The 27,984-nt window shown below is 39.8% G+C and overlaps 6 protein-coding genes across 15 annotated transcripts; 4 read left to right on the forward strand and 2 right to left on the reverse strand.

Annotated features, from left to right (window-relative positions):
- Positions 1-1,338: 1,338 nt before the first annotated feature.
- On the reverse strand, positions 1,339-5,375 carry LOC111469729. The gene is made up of 10 exons (XM_023115125.1): positions 4,939-5,375; positions 4,536-4,585; positions 4,366-4,444; positions 3,543-3,638; positions 3,248-3,328; positions 3,048-3,139; positions 2,153-2,245; positions 1,990-2,058; positions 1,556-1,703; positions 1,339-1,460 (listed from the first exon to the last, which is right to left on the reverse strand). The coding sequence occupies exons 1-9, from the start codon at positions 5,254-5,256 to the stop codon at positions 1,565-1,567; spliced, it is 1,017 nt and encodes a 338-aa protein (XP_022970893.1). The 5' UTR covers positions 5,257-5,375; the 3' UTR covers positions 1,339-1,460; positions 1,556-1,564.
- A 3,208-nt stretch (positions 5,376-8,583) lies between these two features.
- LOC111469731 (transcription factor bHLH30-like) lies at positions 8,584-10,816 on the forward strand. The gene is made up of 2 exons (XM_023115127.1): positions 8,584-9,099; positions 10,067-10,816. The coding sequence occupies exons 1-2, from the start codon at positions 8,839-8,841 to the stop codon at positions 10,556-10,558; spliced, it is 753 nt and encodes a 250-aa protein (XP_022970895.1). The 5' UTR covers positions 8,584-8,838; the 3' UTR covers positions 10,559-10,816.
- Positions 10,817-12,899: 2,083 nt separating this feature from the next.
- LOC111469730 (uncharacterized protein At1g03900) lies at positions 12,900-16,235 on the forward strand. The gene is made up of 8 exons (XM_023115126.1): positions 12,900-13,226; positions 13,746-13,777; positions 14,507-14,607; positions 14,742-14,814; positions 15,033-15,064; positions 15,236-15,326; positions 15,452-15,566; positions 15,676-16,235. The coding sequence occupies exons 1-8, from the start codon at positions 13,116-13,118 to the stop codon at positions 15,967-15,969; spliced, it is 849 nt and encodes a 282-aa protein (XP_022970894.1). The 5' UTR covers positions 12,900-13,115; the 3' UTR covers positions 15,970-16,235.
- A 439-nt stretch (positions 16,236-16,674) lies between these two features.
- LOC111469727 lies at positions 16,675-21,030 on the forward strand. 3 transcript variants are annotated; one of them, XM_023115123.1, is made up of 6 exons: positions 16,682-16,896; positions 17,271-17,375; positions 18,691-18,887; positions 19,035-19,734; positions 20,413-20,585; positions 20,685-21,030. In XM_023115123.1, the coding sequence occupies exons 3-6, from the start codon at positions 18,801-18,803 to the stop codon at positions 20,850-20,852; spliced, it is 1,128 nt and encodes a 375-aa protein (XP_022970891.1). In that variant the 5' UTR covers positions 16,682-16,896; positions 17,271-17,375; positions 18,691-18,800; the 3' UTR covers positions 20,853-21,030. The 3 variants fall into 3 exon arrangements, with proteins under 3 accessions (XP_022970892.1, XP_022970891.1, XP_022970890.1); XM_023115124.1 differs by lacking the exon at positions 17,271-17,375 and having other exon boundaries at positions 16,675-16,896; positions 20,688-21,030; XM_023115122.1 differs by lacking the exon at positions 17,271-17,375 and having other exon boundaries at positions 16,683-16,896.
- Positions 21,031-21,052: 22 nt separating this feature from the next.
- LOC111469725 (transcription factor GTE4-like) lies at positions 21,053-27,818 on the reverse strand. 8 transcript variants are annotated; one of them, XM_023115113.1, is made up of 7 exons: positions 27,470-27,818; positions 25,402-27,173; positions 25,265-25,310; positions 25,060-25,176; positions 24,865-24,935; positions 23,742-24,184; positions 21,053-21,140 (listed from the first exon to the last, which is right to left on the reverse strand). In XM_023115113.1, exons 2-5 carry the CDS (start codon positions 27,094-27,096, stop codon positions 24,877-24,879), a joined length of 1,917 nt encoding a protein of 638 aa, XP_022970881.1. In that variant the 5' UTR covers positions 27,097-27,173; positions 27,470-27,818; the 3' UTR covers positions 21,053-21,140; positions 23,742-24,184; positions 24,865-24,876. The 8 variants fall into 8 exon arrangements, with proteins under 8 accessions (XP_022970881.1, XP_022970888.1, XP_022970885.1 ...); XM_023115120.1 differs by lacking the exon at positions 27,470-27,818 and having other exon boundaries at positions 25,402-26,936; positions 27,003-27,410; XM_023115117.1 differs by lacking the exon at positions 27,470-27,818 and having other exon boundaries at positions 23,742-23,842; positions 24,144-24,184; positions 25,402-27,410.
- Positions 21,241-23,386, forward strand: LOC111469726 (seed biotin-containing protein SBP65-like). The gene has a single exon (XM_023115121.1). It carries the CDS (start codon positions 21,760-21,762, stop codon positions 23,236-23,238), a length of 1,479 nt encoding a protein of 492 aa, XP_022970889.1. The 5' UTR covers positions 21,241-21,759; the 3' UTR covers positions 23,239-23,386.
- Positions 27,819-27,984: the final 166 nt, after the last annotated feature.

A 27,984-nucleotide genomic window follows, 5' to 3' on the forward strand; every position in this document is an offset into this window, starting at 1 on the left:
ACTTTCTCAAAGTAAAACTAGTTCAAAGCCACGATAACACCTTATTGCTTATATAGAAGTTCGATAGTCCTTCCTCTTCAATCGAGATCAAGAACAAATTTCTTGAAGTAAAGCTAGTTCAAAGCTAGAAGGTGATATAGAGTTTTCGTTTTTGCTTATGAATTGGTTCAAGAATGAGTAATGGATTAGGACAGGTCCTCTAATTAGGGTAATGAAGGGTAAGGTTCGTCCCAAAGTTGGAGGGTAACCAAGTTTTGGCATTTTGTACCGACTAATGAAGAGCTGCTAAGCCAACCTTGTTGCTGTCCTTTTCCTTCGCTCAGTGCCATTCTTTTTGGGTTCATAGAATCATTCAAATCTGGATTGGTTTTGGTGCTCTTTGAGAATATTTTCTGCTTCTCTTTGGCACCAAGCTGCTAAGTTGCTGTAGGGCACCCTACCCCACAGATCTATTCTCTTTTCTTTTCTTTTTCCCCCTCCCTCCCTTTTCTTGAAAGTGAGGGGTAACCTTGGACCATACCCACATTCATTTTACTTTCTATCCTCAAGTTTTTCCTCCTTTTTCATCGAGTTTTCTGCTATACTGATAGGTAAACGTTTTCTAATGAATATTGTGTTGAGGATTATTGGGAGAGGAGTCTCACATCGGATAAATAAGTAAAGAATATATCTCCATTGGTATGAGGTCTTTTGGGGAAATCAAAAGCAAAGCCACGATGAGAGCTTATGCTCAAAGTAAACAATATCATACTATTGTGGAGAGCCGTGATTCCTAACATAGTATCAGAGTCATGTCTTTAACTTAGCCATATCAATAGAATCCTCAAATGTAGAACAAAAAAACTGTGAGCCTACTTTGTTCAAGAGCTCCAGAGAAGGAGTCGAACCTCGATTAAGAGGAGGTTGTTTGAGGGCTTCATAAATCTCAAGGGAGGCTCTATGGTATACTTTGTTCGAGGGGAGGATTGTTGAGAGGGGAGTCTCGTATCCGCTAATTAAGGGGTTAATCATAGGTTTATAAGTAAGGAATACATCTCCATTGGTATGAGACCTTTTGGAGAAACCAAAAGCAAAGAATATCATACCATTGTGAAAAGTCGTGATTCCTAACATACCAAACCATTCATAGCCTGGTTTGATTGAACCAAAACCATACTATTTGTCTGTTTTGATCATTAAGATCAAAATTGGAATCTTATTATGCCATTTCATTCAAGAACTGGGGCCACAGCCACCATAGCTCACTCACTTTTTCCCTTTTTCTTCCTCTCTTTCAGTTTTACCCTTAGCCCATTTCAGTGTTGTTGTTGGAACATTATATGTCAAGTTAGGCAGGCATTGTGACAGCTCAAAACCACACAGGTTGATCAGAAAATGACATAAGTTGGTACTTTCAGCTGTTGGCTCATCACCAAACATTCATGTCTTTGCTACCTTTGTCTTTTTATCAGCTGAGCTAACTAAGAGAAAAGTTGGTGTTTGGGCAACAAGAACAATGATCAATATGGTCAAAGAATACCTTACAAATATATATGTATACCATGGGAAAATATACAAGTATATCCTAGGCTTGCGGTTCGTTCTTAGTGACCGTAAGCGCCTCCTCTAAAGCTTGAACAAAGGTAGCTACCTTGTATGTGAAGAACCCAACTAGCATTGGTATCAACTGTAATTGCATAACTCCATAATCTTCAACAAGAATACTACAGAACAAAAAGGGGCAGGCTAAAATACTTTGTTGAATTCATATTCTAAATTCAAAATCTATGGCGTCAGTCAGTCCAGAATATGAGCACAGCCAGTAAATGGGACCTACAAGATTCATCTAATGGTATGTATGTTTTTGTTTGCTAAAAGCTTTTTCGGTTTCAAAATAACGCTAGATGACGAGAAATGAAATGAATGTTCGAGTAACGGGTGTGAAAATAAGGTTTTGTGGTGGCAGATGGGAAAAAGAACGGCAGAATTCAAGGTAGGGAGCGTACTTACCCGTTCCAACGGTTATATACCATCACTAGTATAACTGGAACTAGTAACCGTGGTTGTGCAACGGCTCCCCTGCAACGAAACATAAGAACGAACAACACAGTAGTTCATCATTGCTTATACATCAACACTCAAATGTAACAAAAAAAAGTCGAGTAATACGTACTTGACAAGTCCTCTTGCTCCATCTGCCAGAGAATCTACGCTACTCCCGAGCATTCGTACATACACAAGAGAACCAATTAGCCCAGCACCAAAGCTGAAATTGGGAAAGAAATGTCGATTAATGTACGAATACGAACAAAAGTATTACAGAGTCTTAGTTTCATCCCCATTGATTTCATTATAAATGCTATTTATTTTTTCTTCTCCTCCAAACCAATCTTAGTAAATGGGTCTCAGTTCTTAAGAAAAGTGGAAGTTCTCATAATTTCTTCCTTTGTAAATATGACTATTGAACTTGATTAGTGCACCCATGGCTCCTCCTTGGGTTTGTTAAATATTTGTTAAATATCTGTAACAGCCCAAGCCCACCGCTAGCAGATATTGTCCTCTTTTAGCCTTTTTCTTTTAGACTTCCCCTCAAGATTTTTAAAACGTGTCTGCTAGAGAGAGATTTCCACACCCTTATAAAGAATGTTTCGTTCTCCTCTCCAACCAATGTGGGATCTCACAATCCACCCCCCTTCGGGGCCCAGAGTTCTCGTTGACACTCGTTCCCTTCTCCAATCAATGTGGGACTCCCAAATCCACCCCCCTTCGGGGCCCAGCATCCTTGCTGGCACACCGCCTCGTATCCACCCTCCTTTGGGGCTCAGCCTCCTCGTTGGTACATCACCCTATGTCTAGCTCTGATACCATTTGTAACAGCCCAAGCCATCGCTAGTAGATATTGTCCTCTTTGGGCAAAGTTTTTAAAACGCGTCTACCAGGGATAGGTTTCCACACCCTTATAAAGAATGTTTCGTTCTCCTCCCCAACCGATGTGGGATCTCACAATATCAGTAAGCTGCAGCGCTGCATTGATATTAAAAATATGAGGTAATTAACGTCAAACGAACCTAGCAGCAACTTCCGGGGAATAAGAAACATAAGCTGAGACCAAACCAACACCTCCTATTGCCAGGGTTAAGGTTTGCAGCTTCTTCTTTAACTGAGAAGACAAAAGAGAACAAAAAGGAACAAGACGATAATCAATGTATGAGACATAGGAGTGTAACTATTAATAGAAATACCACAGAGCCATTTTACAACAAAGAACCTTAAAATACTGTTCCCTCGATAAGGCGGCCAATACTTCGGGATCCCCTTGAGGCCTTCTCAATTCTCGAAACATCACGTCCTACAATTCAGTATTACAATGATCTTTGAAACAGGGTAATCACTTGCAGAAATATGTCATTCTAAATATTAGAAGTCCTCAATAGTCTCCTAAAGCTCCAAAGAAATTCAAATCAAACCATAAAACGAACACTATTTCAATTTCGAAGCACTATATGAAAGGGTGGTTTTGAGATGAGACTTTAACCATAAGCCATGAGGGTCAAAAGGCTTACACTGCCTCCAGTAGCTGCCTTATATGCCCTATCCCACTTCTCTTGCTCACGCCTTGTTGGTGCCAATCTCCATCTGGGTGACTTGCGGTTATCGACCTGATCCCTCGTTTCATTGCAATTTTAGTAAAAGGGAGAGTAACAAACTAAAGATATTATGAGACTAAGTATGTAACAATCCAAGTCCACCACTAGTAGATATTGTCCACTTTGGCTCATTACATATCGCTCTCAGTCTCGTGGTTTTATAACGCATCTACTAGGGAGAGGTTTCCACACCCTTATAAGAAATGTTTCATTCCCCTCTCCAACTGATGTGGAATCTCACAATCCACCCCCTTAGGGGCTAGCGTCCTCACTAACACACCCCCCGGTGTCTGGCTCTAATACTATTTATAACAGCCCAAACCCACCACTAGTAGACATTGTCCACTTTGCCCTGTTACATATCGCCATTAGACTCACAATTTTAAAACGTGATTGCTAGGGAGAGGTTTCCACACCCTTATAAGGAATGTTTCGTTCCTCTCTTCAACCAATGTGGGATCTCACAATCCACCCCCTCAGGGGCCAACATCCTCACTGGCACACCACTCAGTGTCTAGCTCTGATACCATTTGTAACGGCCCAAGCCCACTGCTAGTAGATATTGTCCGCTTTGACCCGTTATGTATCGCCGTTAGCCTCACGGTTATAAAACACGTCTACTAAGGAGAGATTTCAACACCCTTATAAGGAAAGTTTCGTTCTCCTCTCCAACCGAAGTGGGATCTCACAAAGTATACTTGGAGTTGGAAGGGGATACATAATTGTCAAAGAATCATACCTGAATCTTTTCCTCGACAACGTTTTCCTTCAGAGGCATCGGAGGAGCCATTAGTTCTTTGCTCAAATCGACTTCCAAACTGTAATCGCATAATCCAAAAGTCGAAACATGATTAAAAAAAAAAAAAAACGTGATCGCAGTTAACATACAAGTAAGAAGTGAGAACCAACCTATCAAGGGTCATGACTCTATTCAAGCTAAGAAATCCAGAAGGCTCATCCTAATACAATAAGATCATTTCATCAGCCATCACATTATCATAGACCAACATATCACAGATGGAACCATAAACAACATTCTGTATAATTTCCAAGATAACCGGACAATCTAGCAAGAATTTGATTCTCAAACAGGAAGAATTGAAGCAGAATACTTCATATTGCTAATGGGTAACACTTAGTTCAACACTTGCATGAACATTGATGATAATCCATGATGAATTAAGCAGGAATACGCATAAATGTTACAGAAATGTAAATTTTCTTAGAAACCCAACAATATCTAAAGGAGAACAAGAACACTAATGGTATTGATAAGTTAATATAGAACAGAAACAGGAAAACTAAAGGAAACCTTAGCTTTATTGACGCGAACAGATGAATCATCAGGTTGGTCCTTCATTAACTTTTTCATCCGACCCATGAATTCTCTGTTCCAGATATAATCATCGGAGGTTAAGGGGTCGTCTTTTTCACCACCCCAGTACTTACGGAGCTTGGTTGTGGTAGGGGGGCCGCCGTAGTCGCCGGGAGAAACTCCGGTGGACCATTTTTCCGGCTTCTTTTTGGGGAGAATGACCTTGGTTTGCCTTGGGTCTGGCAATGGAGGTGGAATTGAAGAATCCTGGGAGATGGGAGTCGAGGTAGCTGAGATGTAGTTTAGTATAGCCATTGGAATTAGAGATGAGGATTGGATTGAATATGGAGCTTCAGAATCTGCTTCACTCCGCTTTGGCTTATCGAAACAATTTAAAAAATAAAAATGAAAATCGAAAAAATGGGGGAAAATATCTGAGATTTTTTTTTTTTCTTCTTTTCTTTTTTGTGGGTTGGTTTCATTTCAATTGAACACATGTGCTCAAGATCAATAAAGTGACCGAATCTCTAAAAACAAGTTATTACAAGTCTATCACGTATTAGGAATTTGAACAAAGTGACCTAGAAGAGGCTTACAGCCACTCTGACTTATGATGTTGGGGCAGCTAGTTAACGTAGACTTGGTTTTCAAAGGGAAGGGGATCAAATTTGATGAGCATTATGTTGTGGATGCAATCACATGGGATGCCGAAGAAGACTTTGAGGATGATCGCTTTAATAAGCTCATTAAGTGGTATGTGCGGGATTCAACTTAAGGTCGTGGATGATATGATAGAAGACCATCGGTATCATCTTGATTGGGTGTTGATGTCAAGGAGTTACACAGAGACATACGAGTATGCCACTGTAATAGCCTAAACTCATCGCTAGTAGATATTGTCCTTGTTGAGCTTTCCCTTTCTAGTTTTCCCTCAAGGTTTTTAAAATCCGTATGATAGAGAGATGTTTTCACACTCTTATAAAAAATGTTTCGTTCTCCTCCCTAACAGATGTGGGATCTCACGATCCATTGGGAGGTCCCAAATCAATTGTGGAGGGGAACAAGTGCCAGCGTCTCGAAGATTGGTGAATTTTGAGATCCCACATCGGTTGGAGAGGACGAAACATTCTTTATAAATATGTGAAATAACTGACGCGTCTCGAAGCTCGAAAGAGAAAAACTCAAAGAGGATAATATCTACTACCGTGGTACTTGGACCGTTACAGTAAAATCCAACTGGAAACGTTCAAGGATAGGCGGACATGAATTCTAAGCGCCAAACGACAATTGTCTTGCTAAATGTCAACATGTCGACTTGGGCCCAACAAAACAGAAGCCCATAAAGGCCAACAGACACGAACGTCCGTTCATGCCTGGTAACAAGCGCCGATTGCCGATTTCCTCGACCAGACAAGTTTCATCTCCTTTGTATTGCTTCACCGTTCAAATTCTGAACGGAGCCGTCGTCTTCTTCTCATTTCTTTCCTTAATTCCATTTCTGGATGGCGCGAAAACTCAGGCGTTCACCGCCGCCGTTGCGGCGGCGTAACTACGCCACCGATTATGATGCTTCCCCATCTCAATCTCTCAACGCATCAAACGAAGACGACTACGACGCTTCTGAATCTAATAACTTCCAAACCAGCGGCCACAAATCAAAATCCCTAGAAATCAATGAAGAATCCGCCACGAATAGTCCAACGAATTTACAGAGTCCAAACGCCGCCGCAACAGTATTTCCATACATTAACATTGCACCGTTGCCTGTTTTTCACGGCGGCTCCGATGAGTGTCCGGCTACGCATTTAAGCAGATTCACCAAAGTTTGCCGTGCGAACAACGCGGCCTCCGTCGAGATTATGATGAGAATCTTTCCGGTAACGTTACAGGGCGAGGCTCTGCTTTGGTACGACTTGAACATTGAACCGTACCCTCCAATTTCTTGGGAAGAATTGAAGTCTTCGTTCTTGGACGCGTATAACAAAATCGAATTGGCTGAGCAGTTGCGATCGGAGCTTATGACGATCAGTCAACGGCCGGAGGAGAATGTTCGTTCGTATTTTCTGAGGCTGCAGTTGATCTTGAAGAAATGGCCGCCGGGAAACGAACTTTCCGATGGGTTTTTGAAAGCGATTTTCATGGATGGATTGAGGGAAGAGTTTAAGGAATGGATGATTCCACAGAAACCGGATTCTCTGAACGAGGCGTTGCGACTTGCATTTGGTTTCGAACAAGTTATGGTCATCCGTACTTCCGGCGGAAAGCGGTTTCTCCGGTGTGGGTTTTGTGAGGGGCGGCATGAGGAATTGGTTTGTGAGGTTAGGGAAAGAATGAGACGGTTGTGGAAGAGTAGGGAAAAGAAGAATGGCGGCGATATGGAGGAGAGCGACGGGCATAATACGGCGGCAACGGCGGCGGAGCTTGCGCGGTCGGTTTCGGCGATAAGCAGAAATGAAGCGGAGGTTGGGAAGGACGGCGGGGAAATGGCGGGTTTGAAGAAGAAAGGTCCGTGTCAGTGCTGGAAGCATCAGTGTGGGATGAAGAAATTGGATCGAAACCTTAGCATGCTATCAAAAACTTCTAAACCCTAATTTCAAAACTTTTTTATTTGTCCCTATTTTTTATTTTTATTTTTTAATTTAAGTATATGTGCTCCATTCCATTGAGTTTTAGATTTTCACACCTTTATATTTGGTTCTATTCTCTGACTAATTTTGAATCTCATAATTCACCCCTATTGAGAACTCCATGTTAATCCATCTTCTTTGAGGGGGGCCAACCTCCCTCCACCCTTCTTAAGAGCCCAACATCCCAATGTGGGATCTCATAATTCACCTCTCTAAGGGGCCAACGACCCGTTAACTGACTCTGATACCATCTTGTAACAACTCAAGCCTACCACTAACAAAAGTTGTACACTTTGGTCCATTATGTATTATCGTCAGTCTTTATGATTTTAGAACGCCTTTACTAGAGAGAGGTTTTCATATTTTTAGAATGAACATTTGAATCCCCTCGTGAGATCTCACAAAAACAACTTAATTGAGTTGGGTTAAAATGCATTTTTTTTTTTTAAGAAAAAAACTAATGGAGTGGGAATATTTGGTAGCTAATCTTTTTTTCTCAAAAGTGGAGAGCAATATTAAAAAATAAAATAATAATAAGAATAATAATTAAAGTCATTACTTTATTGGGCGACTCGCTAAGCTTTGAGTAACTAAATTAATGGGGTTTGATTAAGCCACGCCACCAATTGAATTTCAAATTGGACTCTAAAATCTTTATGATAATTTTCTTTTATTTATTTATTTATTATAAAGTCACCACTTTTCTAACTTTAAATTATCCATACTTAATTAATTATCTTGTTTTGTTTGTATATGTAATTTTAAAATTTCTTTTAGATGTAAGAGATAAGTTGAAATTGCTATTTTTTATTTATAAAATGAATATACCTATTACAAATAAGGTGACAAAAATGGAATCTTTATTATGGTACCACCTTTTAAAATAACATCAAAATATTTATAAATAATCTAAAAATTTGGTTGAAATAATTTGTGGTATGGGTAAATAATTTATGGTTGAAAGTTGAGGCGATCTCATGATTTAGTTGCAGACATTATTAATGGATTCCGCTGTTAAATCGCACCTGGTAGTGTGACCTCGATCAAGACTTTTTTGCTTCCCTTCCTTTCTTTCCCACTCCACCCACTTCCCTTCTTCACTATTGCACGCTGACTCACCCGCCATTAACGCCCCCTTCAACATCCCTCCCTCTCTGTTCGCCACCCAATTCTCCAGCCAACACGCCCGACATTGTCTTCAAACACCCCTTTCATCCTCTTCTTCTCTATCTCACCGCCATACCCACCCATCTTCACACCATTTCCCCTCATGGGACACTTCTCGCGGATTCACTCCTACGATGGGTTTTGTGCGGCTTTCAGAAATGGGTCCGCCTCAACTTCTTCATTGGTGCTCGATTCTGACAGAGACGAGCTCGTCCAGGCTCCATTCAACCTTGACACTAAAGGGGTTTCGGCTGAGAGAAGCGCCGCCGCCCTGAAGAATCACAGCGACGCTGAGAGAAGACGTAGAGCCAGAATCAATGCCCATCTTGGGAGTCTTAGAACTCTCGTTCCCGGTGGCAAGAAGGTGAGGTTCTTCGTTTTATACCCATTTTTATTTACTTCCCATTGCGATTCACCTCTGTTTCTGTTTTGTATTCGTCTTGAATTTGGAACATATATAGCTAAAGAGGTTTGTCCCAGACACTGTTTAAGGTAAGGATGTCTTGAATGTCTTGAATGTCCTGATTTGGATGCTTGTTGGGTCATTTCTGTCTGGGGTTTACTCTAAATGGTGAACTTCATTCTAATTTGGGAAAACGGGGGATCATTGAGAGTAGTAGTCGTAGTCTAGTCTCACCTGAGCTAATTAAGAGGAAGATAATTGGTTTGTTGGTATGAGGCCTTTTGGGGAAGCCCAAAACAAAGCCGTGAGAGCTTATGCTCAAAGTGGACAATATCATACTATTGTGAAGATTCGTGATTCCTAACATCCTATCAGAGTCGTGCCCTTAACTTAGCTATCTCAATAGAATCCTTAACTGTCGAACAAAAAAATTGTGTGTCTCAAAAGTATAGTCAAAGGTGACTGAAGTATCGAATAAATAGTGTACTTTGTTTGATGGCTCTAAAGAAGGAGTCGAACCTCGATTAAGAGGAGGTTGTTCGAGAGCTCCAGAGAAGGAAGCCTCAAGAAAAACTCTATAGTGTAATTTGTTCGAAGGGAGGATTGTTGAGGATTATTGAGAGGAGTAGTCCAGTCTAACAAGAACTAATTAAGAGGAAGATCACGAGTTTATAAGTAAGGAATACTATCTCCATTGGTACGAGGTCTTTTGGGGAATCAAAAAGCAAAGCCACGAGAGCTTATGCTCAAAGTGGACAATATCATACCATTGTAGAGATTCGTGATTCCTAACAAAAACATCCGTTTCGACTTTTGTTCATTCATTCATCGCACCTACTTGTTTGGGTAGTGGCTAACATGATCTATATTGATTGAATCTTTATGAACTATAAGCTTTGTTTCATTAACTTCATGTTTCAATCACCAGATGGACAAGGCTACACTTCTTGCTGAAGTTATTAGCCATTTGAAAGTTCTAAAACGAGCTGCTGCAGAAGTAAGTGATATTCATATCATACCAAAAGAAATAGACGAAATAACAGTTGAACAGCAGGAGGATGGATTAGAAGGAGTACCATATTCAATCAGAGCCTCGCTATGTTGCGATTACAAGCCTGGCCTCCTGCCTGATTTAAGACAAGCACTACATGCTCTTGACCTGATCATAAAGAGGGCAGAGATTGCTACCTTAAATGGAAGGATGAAGAACGTGTTCGTGTTAACTAGCTGCAAAGGAGGCGACATCGAAACTACTGAATTTCGTCGGTTCCTCGAAACCTCGGTGCACCAAGCCATCAAATCTGTTCTAAACAAGTTCTCTGATCCGCAAGAGTTCTCGTTCATGACGTTTCCGAATAAGAGACGGCGAATTTCCATGTTCCATTCGTCGAGCTCGTCGTCCATCGGTGATTTCTGGTGAGCTTATGATTGTTTTATGTGTTTATAAAACTCGAGAAATAGTCATGTGGGGGAATAAGTGAGCTAGAGATGAAATGATATTCATAATCTTTGTGCTAGAATAGTACAAGAACATATCATAAACACCGATATGCTAGGAGTGATTTCATAGATTATGCTACAAATCTGTATCTTCTGAATTCAAATTGTATCTTTTTTCTCTGTGATATAATGTAAAGAACTGATAGTAACAATGATCAACATTTTGTTTTAAAGATTTTTGTTTCCTTTCTTCTTTAGCTTCTTGAGATGAGATCCCATGTTGATGGAAGAGGAAAACGAAGCCTTTCTTATAAGGGTGTGAAAATCTCTCCCTTACATACGTGTTTTAAAACCGGGAGATTGATGGCGATATGTAAGGTCAAAGCGGACAATATCTGTTAACGGTGGGCTTGGGCTGTTATGAATGGTATCAAAGCTAGACACCGTGGGTGTGTCAGCGAGGATGCTGACCCCCATTGGTTGGAGAGAGGAACGAAGCATTCTTTATAAGGGTGTGAAAACCTCTTCCTAGCAAACGTGTTTTAAAACTGTGAGGTTGATGAAATACATAACTGGCCAAAACAGACAATATCTACTAGTGGTAGGCGTGGACTGTTACAAGTGGTATCACAACCAGACATCAGATAGTGTGCCAGCGAGGACGCTAGGCCTCTAAGGGGGTGAATTGTGAGATCCCATGTTGATTGGAGAGGGGAACGAAGCCTTCCTTATTAAGGGTATGAAAATTTATCCTTTACATATGTGTTTTAAAACCATGAAGCAGACGACGATACGTAGGGCCAAAGCGGATAATATCTGCTAGCGGTGAGATTAAGCTGTTACACCCTTTCCTTTCAAGGATTGGAAATGGGATCATAGTGACAGACAATGTATGAATATACATTCGAATATTCTGATCTTTCGTGTTCTTTCACGTTCGAAAATGCATCGAGAAGTGGCTGAAACTTGTCGATAAATTTATTTGTGTACTAGGTATGAAGGATTGGCAGATAATAATGTGATGGTGGGACAAAGTTGAGGTGCATAATGATAGGGTTGTGCAGACTTTACAGTGAAGTAGTTCACTACCTTGTTCATACCATTCTTTCCATTATTCTCTTTTCTCTTGTTTCTTGTCCTTTTCATCTTTTTGCTTATCTTCAGATATCGGTTTGGGTCATCTGATCGTATATGTCTCAAGAACTTCCAAATCTATGGCGATAATCGAATACTGTCTGACGTTGAACTATAGAAAAAAGAAACATAAAATTTGAGATTTTTGAGATAGTTTTGAATGACTGTTGAAGTGACTTTACGTACTTTATAAAGTGTAAACAACCATTAAATAGTCGTTGTGTTGTTAAATGAGACTAGTCGGGTGAAAATTCAAACCTCTAACCTTTTAGGCGATCCTATAATATCTTAGCCCATTGAATTATCATATAATGAGATTAGTCGAGTTTTTGAGATAGTTTTGAGACTCACGAACCCAGGACTCAAGACATGTTATAATAACAATCATTCCACTTTTGACGTTACGTTGTGCCTACCCAGGCTATTAAAGATAAGTTTCGATCACTCTTTCGATGTCATGCCATTGTGGTGGCACGTGAACCACTGAATATGGGCGGTTTGAATCTTATCGCTAGACATAAGGACAACATATTCAACAAAACAGGACAACCAAGGAAGGGAAACACTGAGAGGAAGATGATTAGAATCTTACGTGTGGTAGCTGTTGGAACAAACAGCTCCACGTGAAAAGGCAAAGGATAAGAAAAGGCAAAGCGTTCGGTAGTTTTACTAGACATCTACCTAACTGTACTATACTTGGTTGATATGGAAACACGAGAGACATTAAAACATAGAAAGGTGACCATCATGAATTAAACTCATTCTGGAGGTGTTTACGATCACTAGGTCAACGTATGATGTTCCACGGAAAATATGAATTTATTTATTTTTACTATAATCTTATATATTTTTGTTTGGATTAAATATTTATAATATTTTAGATTGAGTATCTTCCAAACAATTCCAAGTCCTTTTAGTTTGGTGTTCCAACCAACAACCATTTCTTGTGCAGAAATCTACATATGAATTATCCAAACTACAATTAAAATATTCGAATATTTTTATATTCTAAAAGAAATTCCTCTTCAATCAGGGCCGTTCATTTATCCGACTTTCTAATCCCAATCCAAGCCCTAGGGGATGGTTTGACTACCCCGATTCCGTGTAATCGAACGGTCTATGTTGTTGAACAATACGGCTGCAAGTGGTACCGAACGCACAGGATTATGGGTTGCTTCGTCCGTGTCCGATTCTTCAACCTTCATTGAAGCAGGGAAGCGGACTGAAAGCGAGTTGTTTCTCCAGGCCACCATTTTTCGCATCCAATCCACTCAGCTCATATGAAATTTCTTCATACATTTCGATTTCATCAATCCCGGATTTAGTATCAAGGAATTCCTTATCGTATTTCTCTGATCTCGATTTTGATCTCACGATCTCTCGAATCGCGTTCTTTTTTCTCAATGGAGGAGCAGCAGAAGACGGCGAAAGATCAAGAACTCAAGGAGGATCATGAAGAGAATGACGCAATTGAGCTTGTTCTTTTTCAAGTTTCTGAATGTTATGTCTATTTGGTGAGTAAATTAGCCCTCCCTATCTCATAGAAATCTAAGTTTTTAGTTCTGATGCAGAAATCTAAGCTTTCTTGTGGCCTTCTTTTGCGATTACTCGAATGTGAAGTAGTTGTTAGCACCATAGTTGATTATATCCTCTTCGAAATCGCTGATATCGTGTTTGGCCTATTTTGTGCATTTGTCTTATCAATAGCTTCCCCTTGTGAAGGGTTCTTCTTGTGCTTACGTACTATGCCTACTTCTGTAAAATCATGAAATTGAAATATATTAGTAATGGAGATGTAGGTTGTCACTATTTGATATCTATCCACATTTTCCCTCATAGTGGGATTATGCTTATCTGAATAACGATAGAAAATTAGTGTTCTGTATCTGCTGGTTCTTCACTGCCGTGTAGTAAAACTGCAAGATAGTTTCCTGTGTATGATAATATTAGCCTTTTCTGGATATTTTATCTCTTCAATTCAATTGATTTTTCTTCATCTTGTTCTTAATCTCATTTTTATGATCTTTTTGCAGATACCCCCAAGAAAAAGTGCAGCTTCCTACAGGTTTTAACTGTAACTTTGATGGATAATGCATATAGTTGTGAATTGTAATATGATCTTGATATCGTACAGAAACTTTATTGTCGACTGATATTATGTCCCCTAGATCAAATTGATGATTTCATTGTTTACTTATAATTCCAATTTAGTTTAGTATTACGAAAAGTGTAACTACAAGAAAGAATTTGATAGTACATATCAGCTAGATGCCTGAGACTTAGCTTGAATAGATCTAAAATCTCCCCCCAAGACATGCATATCTTTGAAGAGTCTGATGTTCCTTTCAATATTCTCATGTAAGATCTTTTATCGAACTGGCCCACAAAGTCTTGGCCTTTTCTTCAAAGCTCTGCCCACGCAGTAGCTGTTCAATATTATGTTTTGTAGGGCCTGTTAGCAACCAACAGACATTGAATAATGGGAACACAAAGGACCACACTTTAAGAGCTATCAGCACCCAAGAATCACTAAACTATTCTCGCTCTCAGTCATTATGATCTTGCCTGTAATATTTAATGACTAAAAAATAAATATTTGTCTGTACAGATTTATGCCTAGCTGTGAAGAATAGATAATGTATCCTTGTATGATGGTTAATGAGTAAACACTATATTAGATGTTTATTGTTGTAAAAATTCACTATCTATGCTTGCCATTTACGACTTAGTTTTGAAAATCCACTATATATACTCTGCCAACTTAGTTTTCCACATGTGCTTTGATTACCTTAAGGGCTGATGAATGGGATGTGAATAAATGGGCCTGGGAGGGAAAACTGAAAGTCCTTAGCAAGGGAGAAGAATGCATTATTAGACTTGAAGATAAGAGCACAGGTGAGATTATCTCTTACTTGCTACAAAAGAAGTATTGTGGATCTGTGGTGTTTAAATGGTAGGTGAAGTATATTATTGCAGATGAGGTATATATGGTGTGTTGCTGGCTAATTAGCTGTTTATCATTATAATAGGTGAATTATATGCTCGGGCATTCTTGAGAGATGGAGAACCGCATCCAGTTGAACCTGTAATTGATAGCAGCAGGTTGATTTCATTTTTAATTGAACTCTAACTCAATCTTACCAGTATTCTTTGTTGGCCTAAACTTTTGTGTCTAATTGTAAGTTTGGTTGATCTTCCTTGTCCAAGTAGTTAACATTCGGTGTCTAAGTAAGTTCGGCTCAGATGAATATATTTTAACATCTTTACCTTGTTTTAACACTTCATTTGAAAATGTCTGATGTGATGTTCTATTATTGCAGATATTTTGTTCTTCGCATAGAAGAAAATATCGGTGAGCTTTGGGGGCTCTCGCCTACCTTTTTACACACTGATTTGACTTCTAATATATCTCATTATGATGTGATATTTATTGGTGAAACATGCGACCAACTGACACTTAGAGGCTGTAGAATAGAAACAATTTGAGTTGAACAGTTAATAATTATGAATGAATACTATGTAGATGGTCGCCGTCGGCATGCCTTTATTGGCATAGGATTTCGAGAAAGAACTGAGGCATATGACTTCCAAGCAGCTTTGCATGATCATATGAAGTAAATGTCCTCCTACTCTACAAATATTCTATTTACATGTACTTGTTCATCCAAAAAATAGAATTTTATTGGGAAGAATGCGCTTTCTACATATATATATATATATATTTTTTTTTTTGAAAAAGGTATCTCAATAAAAAGAAGAGTGCAGAAGAGATGGAACAACAGTTCCAGAAAACATCCTTGGTTGATTATAGTTTGAAAGAAGGGGAGACTATTGTACTACAGTTAAAAAGCAAAGTAAGCTGATCTTCATTTCATTTCATTGATTTCTGCATCAACTTGTTCCTTGCTCCATTATAATAGATCTCATCTCATCTTTACTTCAAACATTTTTTGTAACCAACAGAAAAGCTTTAGCAACATCAAGAAATCTTCTGAGCTTGATCTGAAAGTCTCCTCCTCATCAGAAGAAGAAGAGGGCAACACAAAAAAAGAGTCCATTTTTTGTATCAAACCACCCCCACCTCCACCAGCACCACTTTCACCTGTTCCAGCTGAGGAGTCTCCTACAAGTTTTCCGCCAAACATCAATCTGGAAGAAACTTCTAAGCACAAGGAAGACTCCAATGCTGCTGCTGAAGGTCAAAGCACAGTGGATGTACCTGATGATGACTTTGGAGATTTTCAGACAGCTGGGTGATGACATGGACTGTGACATGGAACTTGTACATTCTCGAATTCCCTAATCGATCTTCGGTTTTCAGTAGATTGCGTGGTACAAACTGCTTAGTTTTCACAAGAGATAACTATGTACTGTTGTTAAACCTAGTTTGTGAAATTAGCTTGAAGAGTTGCCAATAAAAAGTGATCCCAAATTCAGCAGTCCTATGATATAATTATGATGATGAAGCTCAAGTGAAGAGACAAAAGGGAATATGGAATATCATGGAAGTTTATTTCTTTCAAGCTTTATCTTGCTGTGTTTCATTTCAATTATGCATTACTGTTTCTACTTCATTTTGATGGGAGACAGCGGAAAGTATTTTGGTTCATGAGAATAAACCTCCGATCTTTTCGGGTTATATTTTTTTAAAAAGTTACAAATCGCTAAAATTAAGTATACATTAGTGATAATTTGTTCTCAAATTTTTTGTTGTACGACAGAAATATCGTTTTGTCTCGCCATAAGCTATGCTCATAATCCTAATTATTGTTAATAAAACAAAAATAGTATTGATTTGTTTTGTTTTATGTTTTGATTACAAAGATTAAGGAAGTAGTTTTGTTTAAAAGTAATGTAATCTACAATGAGATTATATTTGGTAAGTTGGTAATTAAGCCAAAGTTCTAGAGGATAATAGAATTTTTCATTTCCTCTTGTATTGACACGTGGAAAATATTAAGGCTATAGCAATTTCACCCACCTACGCTTCCACGTTTCTCTCTCTCTTCTCTCTCTCATCCTTGCTTTTCCGTCCCGGCATTCTTACTTTTGCGCCTCCGAAAGCCGAACTTGTGATCTTCCTGCAAGGTTTAATCCCCTTCTTAAGCTTTAGGCTTCTAGGTATCTGGGTTTTGTCCCTATTCTGCAATTACAAAGTTCTGAAGTTTCGAGGATCGCCTAAAGGTTTTTCTCTCTTCATCGTCTTGTTTTTGTCTTTCTATTGTTTATGAACTCTTTTGTTTTTCCTTGACATCTGAATTTTGTTTGATTGAGTTTCCTTGATCATCTGTTTTTAGTTATCTCGGAGTTGTGTTATTGAATTGCAGTCCTCTTTGCTGATAGAAATGTAGTTTTTGAGATGGGTTTTTAATGATCAGTGTGAATTTTGCTGGAAATTTCTCGAAATTTCTTATGAAGCTTTGTTTTTATCATTTTTCTTTAGTGGATTGGCGATTTTAGGCGCTGATAAATTTGAAGAACCAAAATAATTTATGGCTTGAATTTGTAAACTAATGAGGATGAGAGTTGAGAGTGAGTTTTCTGTACAATTACTGCAGCTACCTTGATTATTTTCAAGATTTTGGTGATTTGAATTTGATGCTCTGGTTGAGGCAAAACGTCTGCTGGTGTTCTGTTTATATGCCTTGAGGAACTAATGGAAGGTACTTTGGTCTATGCAAATTTTGGGGCTGGTTCTTCTTCCTCCCAATCCATTTCCCATAGCAATGTGTTTCCTGACTCCTTCAGACTCTCGAATGTCGAAAAATGTTTACCAAAACTGAATGTATCTGTAACGGCTCAGCCCCACTGCTAGCCGATATTGTCCTCTTTGGACTTTCCCTCAAGGTTTTTAAAATGGGTCTCCTAGGGAAAGGTTTCCACACCCTTGTAAAGGGTGTTTTGTTCTCCTCCCCAACCGATGTGGGATGTCACAATCCACCCCCCATTCAGGGCCCAGCGTTCTCGTTGGCACTCGTTCCTTTCTCCAATCAATGTGGGAGCCCCACTAAATCCACCCCCTTCGAGGCCCAACGTCCTTACTGGCACCCTGCCTCATGTCTACCACCTTCGGGGAACAGCCTCCTCGTTGGCACATCGCCTGGTGTCTGGCTCCGATACTATTTGTAATGGCCCAGGCTCATAACTTTGTAAAGGGTGTTTTGTTCTCCTCCCCAACCGATGTGGGATGTCAGTATAGCTTTAGGGACATGCGCTTATGTGTAGCTGGCATTGGTATATTGAGGAATCTATCTTGGATAAGAGAATTGTGCAAGGATGTGACCATAGTGTATGCATTTCTTGTCAGAGCTGGAGGGTTTCTCTTATCAGATATGTGACAATAGCGCTTGTAGGATATTGAATGATCAATTCTAAATGCACATTACTTGCCTTGGTTGAAACCTTTCCCCCAACCTGAAGGCTTCTGAAAACACTCAACCAAGTTCCTTGCTTTTGATGAGATTCAGTTGTTTTTATGGATTTTTGTTCTTCTTGTGATCCTGGTCTGTCAGACCTACTACAACATTCGGTAGCTAGTTTAGCAACTTGTTGACTTCATTATTTGATCTGATATGATCTTTCTTTTTGTGAGATCCCACATCAATTGGAGATTAGAACTTTAAAAACCTCGAGGAAAAATTCAAAAATGGCGATATCTGATAACGGTGGGCTTGAGTTGTTACAAATGGTATTAGAGCCAAGCATCGGGTAGTGTGCCAGCATGAACGCTAGCCCCCAAGGGCGTGGATTGTGAGATCCCACATTGGTTGGAGTGGGAAACGAAGCATTCCTTATAAGGGTGTGGAAACTTCTCCCTAGTAGATGCGTTTTTAAAACCTTGAGGGAAAGTTCAAAGAGGACAATATCAGCTAGTGAAGAGCTGGGGCGGTTACACTTTTCTTGCATGACCATTTATCAGAAAAGAAGTATCTTGTGGGTGGTATATTGACCATCTAAATTGTATGATTCATCTTGCAGAAGAGTACAATATCATCCTATTGCCTGGGTTTGGCGATTAAGGAGCTGGCACGATCATCTCATCTCTCAAAAGCTGTCGTGGCTTCTCAGTGGCCGAATCACAATCCGAAATGGATGCAAAAGGCATTGCTTGGGTCGGGCGTTTGTACCAAAAGTTCGAAACTATGTGCCTCGAGGTAGAAGACATTATATGTCAGGTATGCTTTTTGAAAGTTTGATATTCAGCTGTCTACTCTCCCTCTACAGTCAGATTCTGCTGAATGTTTGACTTTAATTTGTTTTGTGTCTGAAAATGTCACACTCCTGTTGACTTGGTCTACTCTTTTCACCTGATCTTGAGACAGGACACTGTTAAATATGTTGAGAATCAAGTGGAAGTAGTTGGGGCAAGTGTCAAAAGGTTCTATTCTGATGTCGTGCAAGATTTACTTCCCCCAGCTGAATTGAATGATGAGAAGAAAGTGGCAGTTCGTAGTTCAGCTCTTGAAAAATATGAAAATGTTGTTATAGTTAAGAAACCCGTGAGGGGTATGAAGATAGAGCGTTCTAAAGCTGATGAAGAAAAGTCTACTGCGAACTTAAAAGTCACTACTGACACCAAAAGATATATTGTCCATAAGCTGCCTCGTCGAGACAACCATGGCAATAGTCCCTTATTGGCGTCCTCTCCATATTCTGCTAGCAGTTCCCAAATTGACGAGTATTCCGGAAAAAAGGATGACGATAATATACGTCATAAGCTCGACCTAACAAAAGGGTGCGAGTTTCTAACCGAGACTTCTACAACAATCCTTGAGAAGAAATCTGCAAATGAGGTATCATCATGCTGCGTAATCTCGAATAGACAATGTGAAGGTTCGAGCGAGCTAGCAGGTAGTACGGGAACCATGTTGTTGGTCGAGGACGCAAGGTGTGATTCGTTGGTGCAGAGTTCAAATGAGACTGGAATTGAGTCGGACAACATATCATCATCGAAATCCATTGGGGACGATAAAATGGAGACAAGACCTCTATCGCATGGTGATTCTTCAGCGGAGTTAGATGGTAATTATATCTTCTGCTTTATTATGTCATACATTCTTACTAAGAATGTTTTGTTTTCCTCCAACTGATGTGGGATCTCATAATCTATCCCCTTAGGGGACCAACATCCTGGCTGGAACACCGCCCATTGTCTAGCTCTAAAACCATTCGTAAAAGTCCAAACCCACCACTAATAGATGTCCGCTTTGCCCGTTATGTATTGCAATCAGCCTCACGGTTTTAAAACGCGTATGTTAGGGAAAAGTTTTCATACCCTTGCAAAGGATACTTTGTTCTCCTCTCCAAGTGTTGTAAAGTTTTTACACTCTTACAAGGAATGTTTCGTGTTTTCATACCCTTACAAGGGATACTTTGTTCCCCTCTCCAACTGTTGTGAAGTTTTTACACCCTTGTAAGGAATTTCCGTGCCGTTCTTTAACTGACTAACTGACGTGGGATCTGAATTGGCAACTCGATGCACATTTCTCGAGTAGTTCCAACATCCATGGTTATAGAATCATTTACGTGGTTGTAGATTCATTTACGATCAAGGATAGTTATGGTAAAATACTATAAGACTGACATCATTCATAGAAAATCTGAAATAATATCTTATTTTGTTTACACTTAATCTGCAATGATGATTTAGTTTTATTTTAGTGTATCTGATAAACATGGTTGTAACCATATTTTACACAGGACGATCAGGTTCATGGAGTCTTGATGAAATTGAGCATGATGCTACTGTCCTTGAACATGTAACAGACGAAATTCAGCAAGCAGATGAAATGAAACTAGACGAAGCCTGCGTCTTGGTGAACGGAGTTGACTTTCCTTTCGATTCGAACGAAGTCGAGCATAGAACTTACAAGGTACTCTATCTGCTCTCCCCATAGCATAATCCAACTCCAAGTTGCAGGTTGGTTCCAGTTTTACTCCTCATTCACTGAGTTCTCTGCATTGCCTCACAGAAGAAGATAGCTGGAGCATTCTCTTTCACAAAGAAGTCAAAGAGGAAGCAAGAATACAAAGAGCTAGCATTGAAGCATGGTTATGGCTCCGGTAAGTTCCCGAACGAGCAACATGAACAGAAACTACTAACTGAAGATGTTTCAGAACACGATTGGCAGCTTCTCTAAGCTTGGAATCTGCAAGAACAGATTCCATGGTTAATGCACTTGAATGAACCTCATGTAAAAAAAAAAAAAAAAAACCCACCAATGTGAGAAATGTGCAAAAACAAATATCAGAATCTCAGTGTCCAGAAGCATTATATATTTCATTATATGAAAGTGGCAAGAACCAGTTGTTGTACCACTCTCTGTATCAGAGCTAATTACATCTTATAAGTTTGTTACTTGGTAGTTATGATGAAAGCTTGTGCATATTCTTTCAAGATCGAGTTTGCTTTTGCTTCTGGGTCCTTCCTGAAAGTGTCATTTTATATGATAAGGAAGCCATTTTGGAGGCTACTATCAAGAACTGCACCGTTGAAACTGTTTGTGTTTGATAACAATGGATAATACAACAAGGATGGTCCAAATATGGCCAAATTTTAATTTATCATTTTTCCTCTGTTTTTGGATCTTTTGTGCTAATAATACATATCTAACTACAAGTACAACTATTCTTACAAAATTCATAGACAGAAAAGATGAGTTGAAACAAATCAAGAAAATCCCAAGAAGCAAACTGGGATCTTGATCCAAGTAAAATTCTATCCTAAAACGAAATGTGGCAAATGAACAAAGAACCAAACTTGGTTAGGTAAATAAGATAAGTTGAAACAAATCGAGAAAATCCCCAAAACGAAATGTGGCAAATGAACAAAAACTCCACCTGTCAACAAGTTGCTTAGTCACCCCATTCAGGTCGGCTACTTCCATACCACCTGGCCATTCACACCCACACGTCCACCTCCATTCTAGACCCTCTCTTAAAAAAAATACCGCCCCTATCTGTTTATTTAACATCATAATCCATTTCCATTTCCTCGGATCAAATCTTCAGCAAGAAAGAAAGAATACAAACACCACAAACAGAAAAATGGCGACAGAGAAATTGAGCCGCAGAGATGACACCACGAAGGAAAAAGAGATTCAGGTGGAGAGAGAAAGAGTCCCACAATTGACAAGCCACTTTGAGGCCATTGCTGTGCACGGCAAAGCGACCGACCCCAGTAATGAAAAAGCTACAACACCAGAAGAAACAAAGGCGAGACAAAAGAGTGATGCTAGTGGAGTGGGAAAAGAGACGTATGGAACCGGCATTGCTAGAGGGACAGTTCAAGGAAGGGAGGAGGAGAGACAGGGAGTTGGAGGTGAGAAACCAGAAGACAGCCATGAATTGGCTGCTCAATTTGAGTCTCTTGCTGACAAAGTAAGAGACAAGAGAGAGACTGATACAGAGAATGAAAGGGAGAGGCAAGCACGTGCTGATAAAGAGAGAATTGCTGCTCGTGAGAGAGAGCAAAAAGGGTCTCGAGCAGAAGAAAAACAGAGAGCTTTAGAACAGGCAAAAGAGAGAGAAGGTGAAATAGGATCTCGTCAAAATCAACCGTCTCTTGAAGAAATTTCCAATTACAGAGCTATAGCACAGCAGAAATCGAACGAAGCAATAATGGCGGCAAAGGAACGGTATGACAAAGCAAACAAAAAATCACTCGAGCAAGGAGTTGAAGCTGGAACAAGGGAAGCAATACCGAGAGGCACAGAAGAAGCTGAGGACACAGTCGAAGAGGGAAATCAATATTCAGGTTTAGAGACAGTGAAAGAGACGCTTACAAGTGCAGCCAAAACAGCAAAGGATTACACCGCGCCAATAGCAGAGAAGGCCAAAGATTACACAGTCTCTGCAGGTCGAACAACAGCTCATTACCTTGGAGAGAAGGCAGTGGTGGCTAAGGATGTTGCAATAGAAAGTGGGAAAGTTGCAGCTGAGTATGCAGGTAAAGCAGCAGAGGATTTGAAGGATAAGACGGCAGTTGCAGGGTGGAGCACGGCCCATTACTCATGTGACACGGCGGTGGAGGGGACTAAAGCAGCAGCAAGGCTCGTGAAGGGAGCTGCAGAGTATGCAGGAGCCATTGCAGCCAAGCCCTTGTCTGCTGCAAAGAATGTTGCTGAATCAACAGGGGAGACTGTGAAGGACTATACAGCCAGGAAGAAAGAAGAAGCACAGAGAGAATCAATGTACAAGCAAACTGAGAAAGAATCCATGTATGAGAAAACTAAGGAAACTTTTGAAGAGGGTATAGAGGAAGTGAAGGAAAGGGGGGGAGAAAGAGGAGAAGAGAACAGAGTTGAAGAGGATAGAAATGATGGGGGGATATTGGGGGCAATTGGGGAGACCATATATGAGATTGCACAGACTACAAAAGATATAGTGATTGGGCCTGGTGATGAGACTGGAAAACAGAGCACATTAGGCTTTGAGCTTGGTCAGGAAGAGGATGAGGAAAAAGGCCAAGAACATGAAAAGAAAGAGCACTATGAAACTGCAGCCAAGAAGGAACACAGAGCCTGATAGAAAGTCCACTGTTTAAAGTGGTTTGTGAGTTTTTATGTTTTGGAATTCCTGGGAAAGGATTGTGGAAGAATGGATTATGTGTTTTTAAGTTTGTTCGTTTATGAGGGGTTAAATAAAATTGAGTGTCTGTGGATCCTCTTTGTTCTTTTGAAGTGGAATTTCCTTGTACTGTGTAGAGTTCTGTAAGGGTGGAGTTTTCATAGAAAGTAAAGGCTGCTGCCAAAATAAAATGAAACAGTACAATAAAATTCACACTCTGAGCTGAACAGAAACCCAAGTTAAATTTGAAATTATAGTGATAAGTATTAGTTTGACTTAGAATTTATAATTCTAAAATTCACGTAATATTCTGGGCTCATTTAAACCACCTCTTATCCATCAGACAAAAATAGTCGGTCAGCATTACTATATCACACAACAAGAACGCTACCCCAAATTTCTACACATTTTCTATACTATCCATGTTCCCAGACTTTATTTTTGGGAGAAGAAAGCCTTACAGAATCCATGACGAAGAGGAGGTCGACAATCCAAGATTCTTAGGCAACTGCAACTGCTACTGCTACTACATAATTGCTAGAGAATTGTCACATGCTGTGACCTGCAGAAGTAGTAATGTAAATAAGCAATGGATATTTTGTACGGAAAAACTACCGGCATCTAATTTCTAATCAAATTCCACCAGATGTTACAAATTATTGCAATGGAAGTTGATTCTTCCTCGTCCAGAGATTCTAACTCTAAACATCTACTACCACCTAATAAATAGGCTACTACTTTTGTTTCGCATTCACAAGGATTGCTCGATTCCCCATTCGGAATCTTTGCACTGTACACCAATTACATATTCGAGATCCATCATCTGAATTCCTCTGTAGAAGTAGACAAGACATTGGATCTACCTTCTTTCATTCCATAAAATATCAAGCGATCGTTATTCAACCTGAGATGACATAGAGATTCTTAGAATGGCAAGACTGTCAACAGCGAGAAAATAATTGAAAATGTAACCATAGCATAATCAGAAAAGTGTTGGTTAATATAGAAGCTATGAATGAGTTTACGACGTCAAGGCTGTTATTTCTACATTGAACTTCAATGAACTACTTGATTGCTCTAAACTTGCTATGGATGTGCAATTATTCAAAAACGGATTTAGCTTCCCAAGAATAACTAGAAAACACAATTCATCACAGCACAAGAAAAGGCTCTAAACTTGCTATGGATTTGAATATTTTCAGTTTTTTCTTGAGGTGCAGCTGTTTTGACCCCTTTTTTTTGTTAGGTTATTTCTTCTCCCATTTGTAGGTTGCTATCTATATCAATAAAAAATCGTTTCTAGTAGTGTGTGTGTTGTACATAAAAATCTAATGAATGGTTTCGACAGCTACAGATAGCATTCAATAGAAGTCAACTGTAAGCAAAGGGACAAGTTGAAGACACCACAGAACATCATCATATATCCCCGTGTAACTTATCATTATACACATATACACAATAAGTAACTAATCTTAAGGTTAAATTGGATTCCTCCTAATGATTCGGTTGATAGCAGCTGTGTCAAAAAAAAAAAAAAAAAACTTAAATCATGGCGTGTAACAACTTAGTTATGTCCATTATTACCTGAATAGAAAGTCAATGCGATGGTGATCCTGCATCAGATCCTGATGCTGCAGAGCTGTCACTATCAGAATCTGCAACACAAAAATGAAAAAGAAAACTGCTGATATATGATACGTACCATGTAGACAAACTCTCAATGAAAACAATGGTTCGACATTTTATAAGAAAACCTAAGTAAACAAATGTTGTACTTACCACTAGATGAAGATCCCGAATCACTGCTAGAGCTACTTGAGCTGCTGGACTTACTCGAATGATCCTTCTGTTGTCCCCCTCGAAAGGGTGAGGAAGAGGAAAGAACATTTTCATCTGCTTCAGAATAACATAAACTTTAGTAACTCTGTTCACTCGACAATCAAAAACCAAACCCCCACCATATTCTGTATACGAACAGACTGACCTGTTCTATTTTCTCTAAAATCCTTTGAACCATCAGGGGCTGGGGTCTATAAGACAGAACAACAGAACATTAATTAGCAAATGGCAGTTGATTTCAACTAAAATAAATGAAACTGGAAATTTATATGTAGGGTTTACCTTCTCCTGGTTGTTATGCTCAGCTTCTGCTCGAGCCTTCAACATAGCGAGTTCAGCCTTCCTCTTATTCTTGCTCATACTCTTCCTGTAGTTCGAAACAAGTCTGTCAAGCTCCCACAGAGTCTCAGTGTCGACATTATCAATGTCTACTTCTATTTCATCATCTTGTTGGAGAAGTTCAAAGTTCCTCTTTTTAATAATCTGCAGAATGGTATTTAGCTTCTCAGAGGGTAAATTCTGAAGGTTCGTACTGAGCCTTTTCTTTTCATTGTAAGTCATATCCCTTTTGAATGGATCTTTTGCCTGGGGTTTCTTCAGTGAAGGTGTTCTCGCTGATGGAGTCACGCTCATCGGTTGTGTCTTGGAATCAGCTGGATTTATCAATGACTCTGACCTCCGTAGAATCTTTCTCATGTCAAGAGGAGGAACTGGTGAAGAAAGGTGTCTCATTGAATTAGAAGATGGAAGAGTAGCCTGAAATTCCATTCCCAACCTCAGCTCCTGGTGATAATTTGATTCGATAACAATCCACCTGTCCTCAAAGATTTTCAGTAATTGTTCTGCCATTACGTGAACATCTTGCCCTTCTGGATTATAAGTCATAGCATTATGAAAAGTAAGTCTTACATCCTCCGCAAATTCTTTTGGGGACTTGTACCAATTCTTGTGTAGACTCGTTTTCACCGAACCCAAGTCCATTGGATGTCTGATAATGCTACAATAATCATGCAAACCAAGCCCCTCTGCGTCGACAGGAGTATTAAACACCCAGCCATGCTTATGTTTCATCAATTTCTCGAGTAAAGAAACACAAGCATTGAAAATTTTAGTAGCCATGCCAAAACCATGCTTTAACTTTTGACTACTATGCTTTTTCCCATTTAATTTCGACTTTTTATTGCTCTCAGCCGGAGGAATCTTATCTTTTGCAAGCAAGAATTCAGAATTCCGATAGAACTGGTTTTCTTTTGGGGTCCTCTTCTCCCTTTCCATGAAATCACGCGTCCCTTTACCATTCTCTATAACTAATATGCTTAACTGGGGCAGTGGTCTGGTATCATCCGTCACAACACCTACAGAACCAACTTCTGAATGTACATGATAGGCTCCACGAACGTTATCAGCCATTTCGATTGTTGAAATGTGAGAACTTGTATGTTCGCTATTTAACTGCATCTGTATGGCTTCAATCCTCTTCACCAAATTTCTCACAATTTCAAGCTCACTCTCAAATTTCCGCCGAATCTCTTGCATTTCCTGCTTCGGCTTCAATGCACAATTGCCCTGATTCTGAATGCCAGAACCTGTTTGAATGATCCCATTATCAGCAGAAAGCTCCTGAGTAGCCTCCGCAGTCAGCCCAACAGCTGCCTGTCCATTAAGCCTCGTCAAATCGTCAGAGGCAGCGTTCGGTAAAGGCTGGTGCAATAGATTCGCATCTTCCAACGCTTCTGAATGCGGCACTGCCTGGCCTGAACTGTTATTGAAGGCTTCAACATTGCTAAACGAGGCGGTAATGGTATTCCCATTCTTCAAACAAGTATCCTTGTCGGTGGTGGTGGTGGTGGACAAAGTGGCGGTGACGGTATTCCCATTCTTCACACCTCTGAACGTTTTCCTTCTGTAAACCTTACTCTCAGAATGCTGCTTAATTCTATCTTCATTTCCTCCTCTAGCTATAGGCGCTGAAGCCATACAAACAATCAAAACACCCAAAACCCTTAAACCCTCCAATCCTCAAAAAAGTTGAATTATCCGTCCCACGGGTTTCCCTTTACCCAAAAAAAAGTTGAAACAAAACACCCCAAGAAACTCAAATCTCCAGGTAATTAAACGCAAACCAAACAAACAAAGAAAAAAGTACATCAAACATACCAATCTCTAGAGTGCACAAAGGATCCAAGAACACCGCATCAAATAAGCCATACAAACAAATAAAAGACGTCAAACGGCATAAAACGTTAGGGTTTAGTGTGCCGGAGAAACCACACTTCCGGCCAGATCCGGCTCCGTTGTTCTTGAGAGAAAAAAAAAAAAAAAAACAAACAAACAAACAAACAAAACCCACCTGGTCTCTAAAATTCACCGCCTCCCGTTGTCGTAACGTTACAGGTGTACGGAAGAAGCGATGATCGTGGCCCGCAGCATTTTATATGACGCGTTGGGACGGCATCGAAAGGCCCGTGCGAAGAACTGACGATAGTATCCAACGTTTACGCGCGATGGTGGAAAGTGTAGCGCATGGTCCAAAGGAAAGAGAGGAGGGAAGAATACACCGGCGAGTAAACTGACGGCGTGGATTATTGGTGGGGGCGGATCAATGGCGAGGGACTGGTTTTAAGAAGCTTCAAAGTGTTTGATTATTATGAAAACAAGGAAGAAGATTATGTTTCGAAGCTACAGAACGGAAGGACTTTGCCGCTAAAATTCTTCCGCCGGTTCCGGCGACAATTTTATAGCATAAATAACTTTAAGCCCAAGCCCAAGCCCAAACTCAAGCCCAAGCCCAATAATGAGTGATTCCAAATTCAAGTTTTTTTTACTGATATAATTCTCAAATTTTGTGATATTTATTTTAGTCTA

This window comes from Cucurbita maxima, unplaced genomic scaffold (genome assembly GCF_002738345.1).
Source record: "Cucurbita maxima cultivar Rimu unplaced genomic scaffold, Cmax_1.0 Cma_Scf00041, whole genome shotgun sequence".
Taxonomy (NCBI): domain Eukaryota; kingdom Viridiplantae; phylum Streptophyta; class Magnoliopsida; order Cucurbitales; family Cucurbitaceae; genus Cucurbita; species Cucurbita maxima.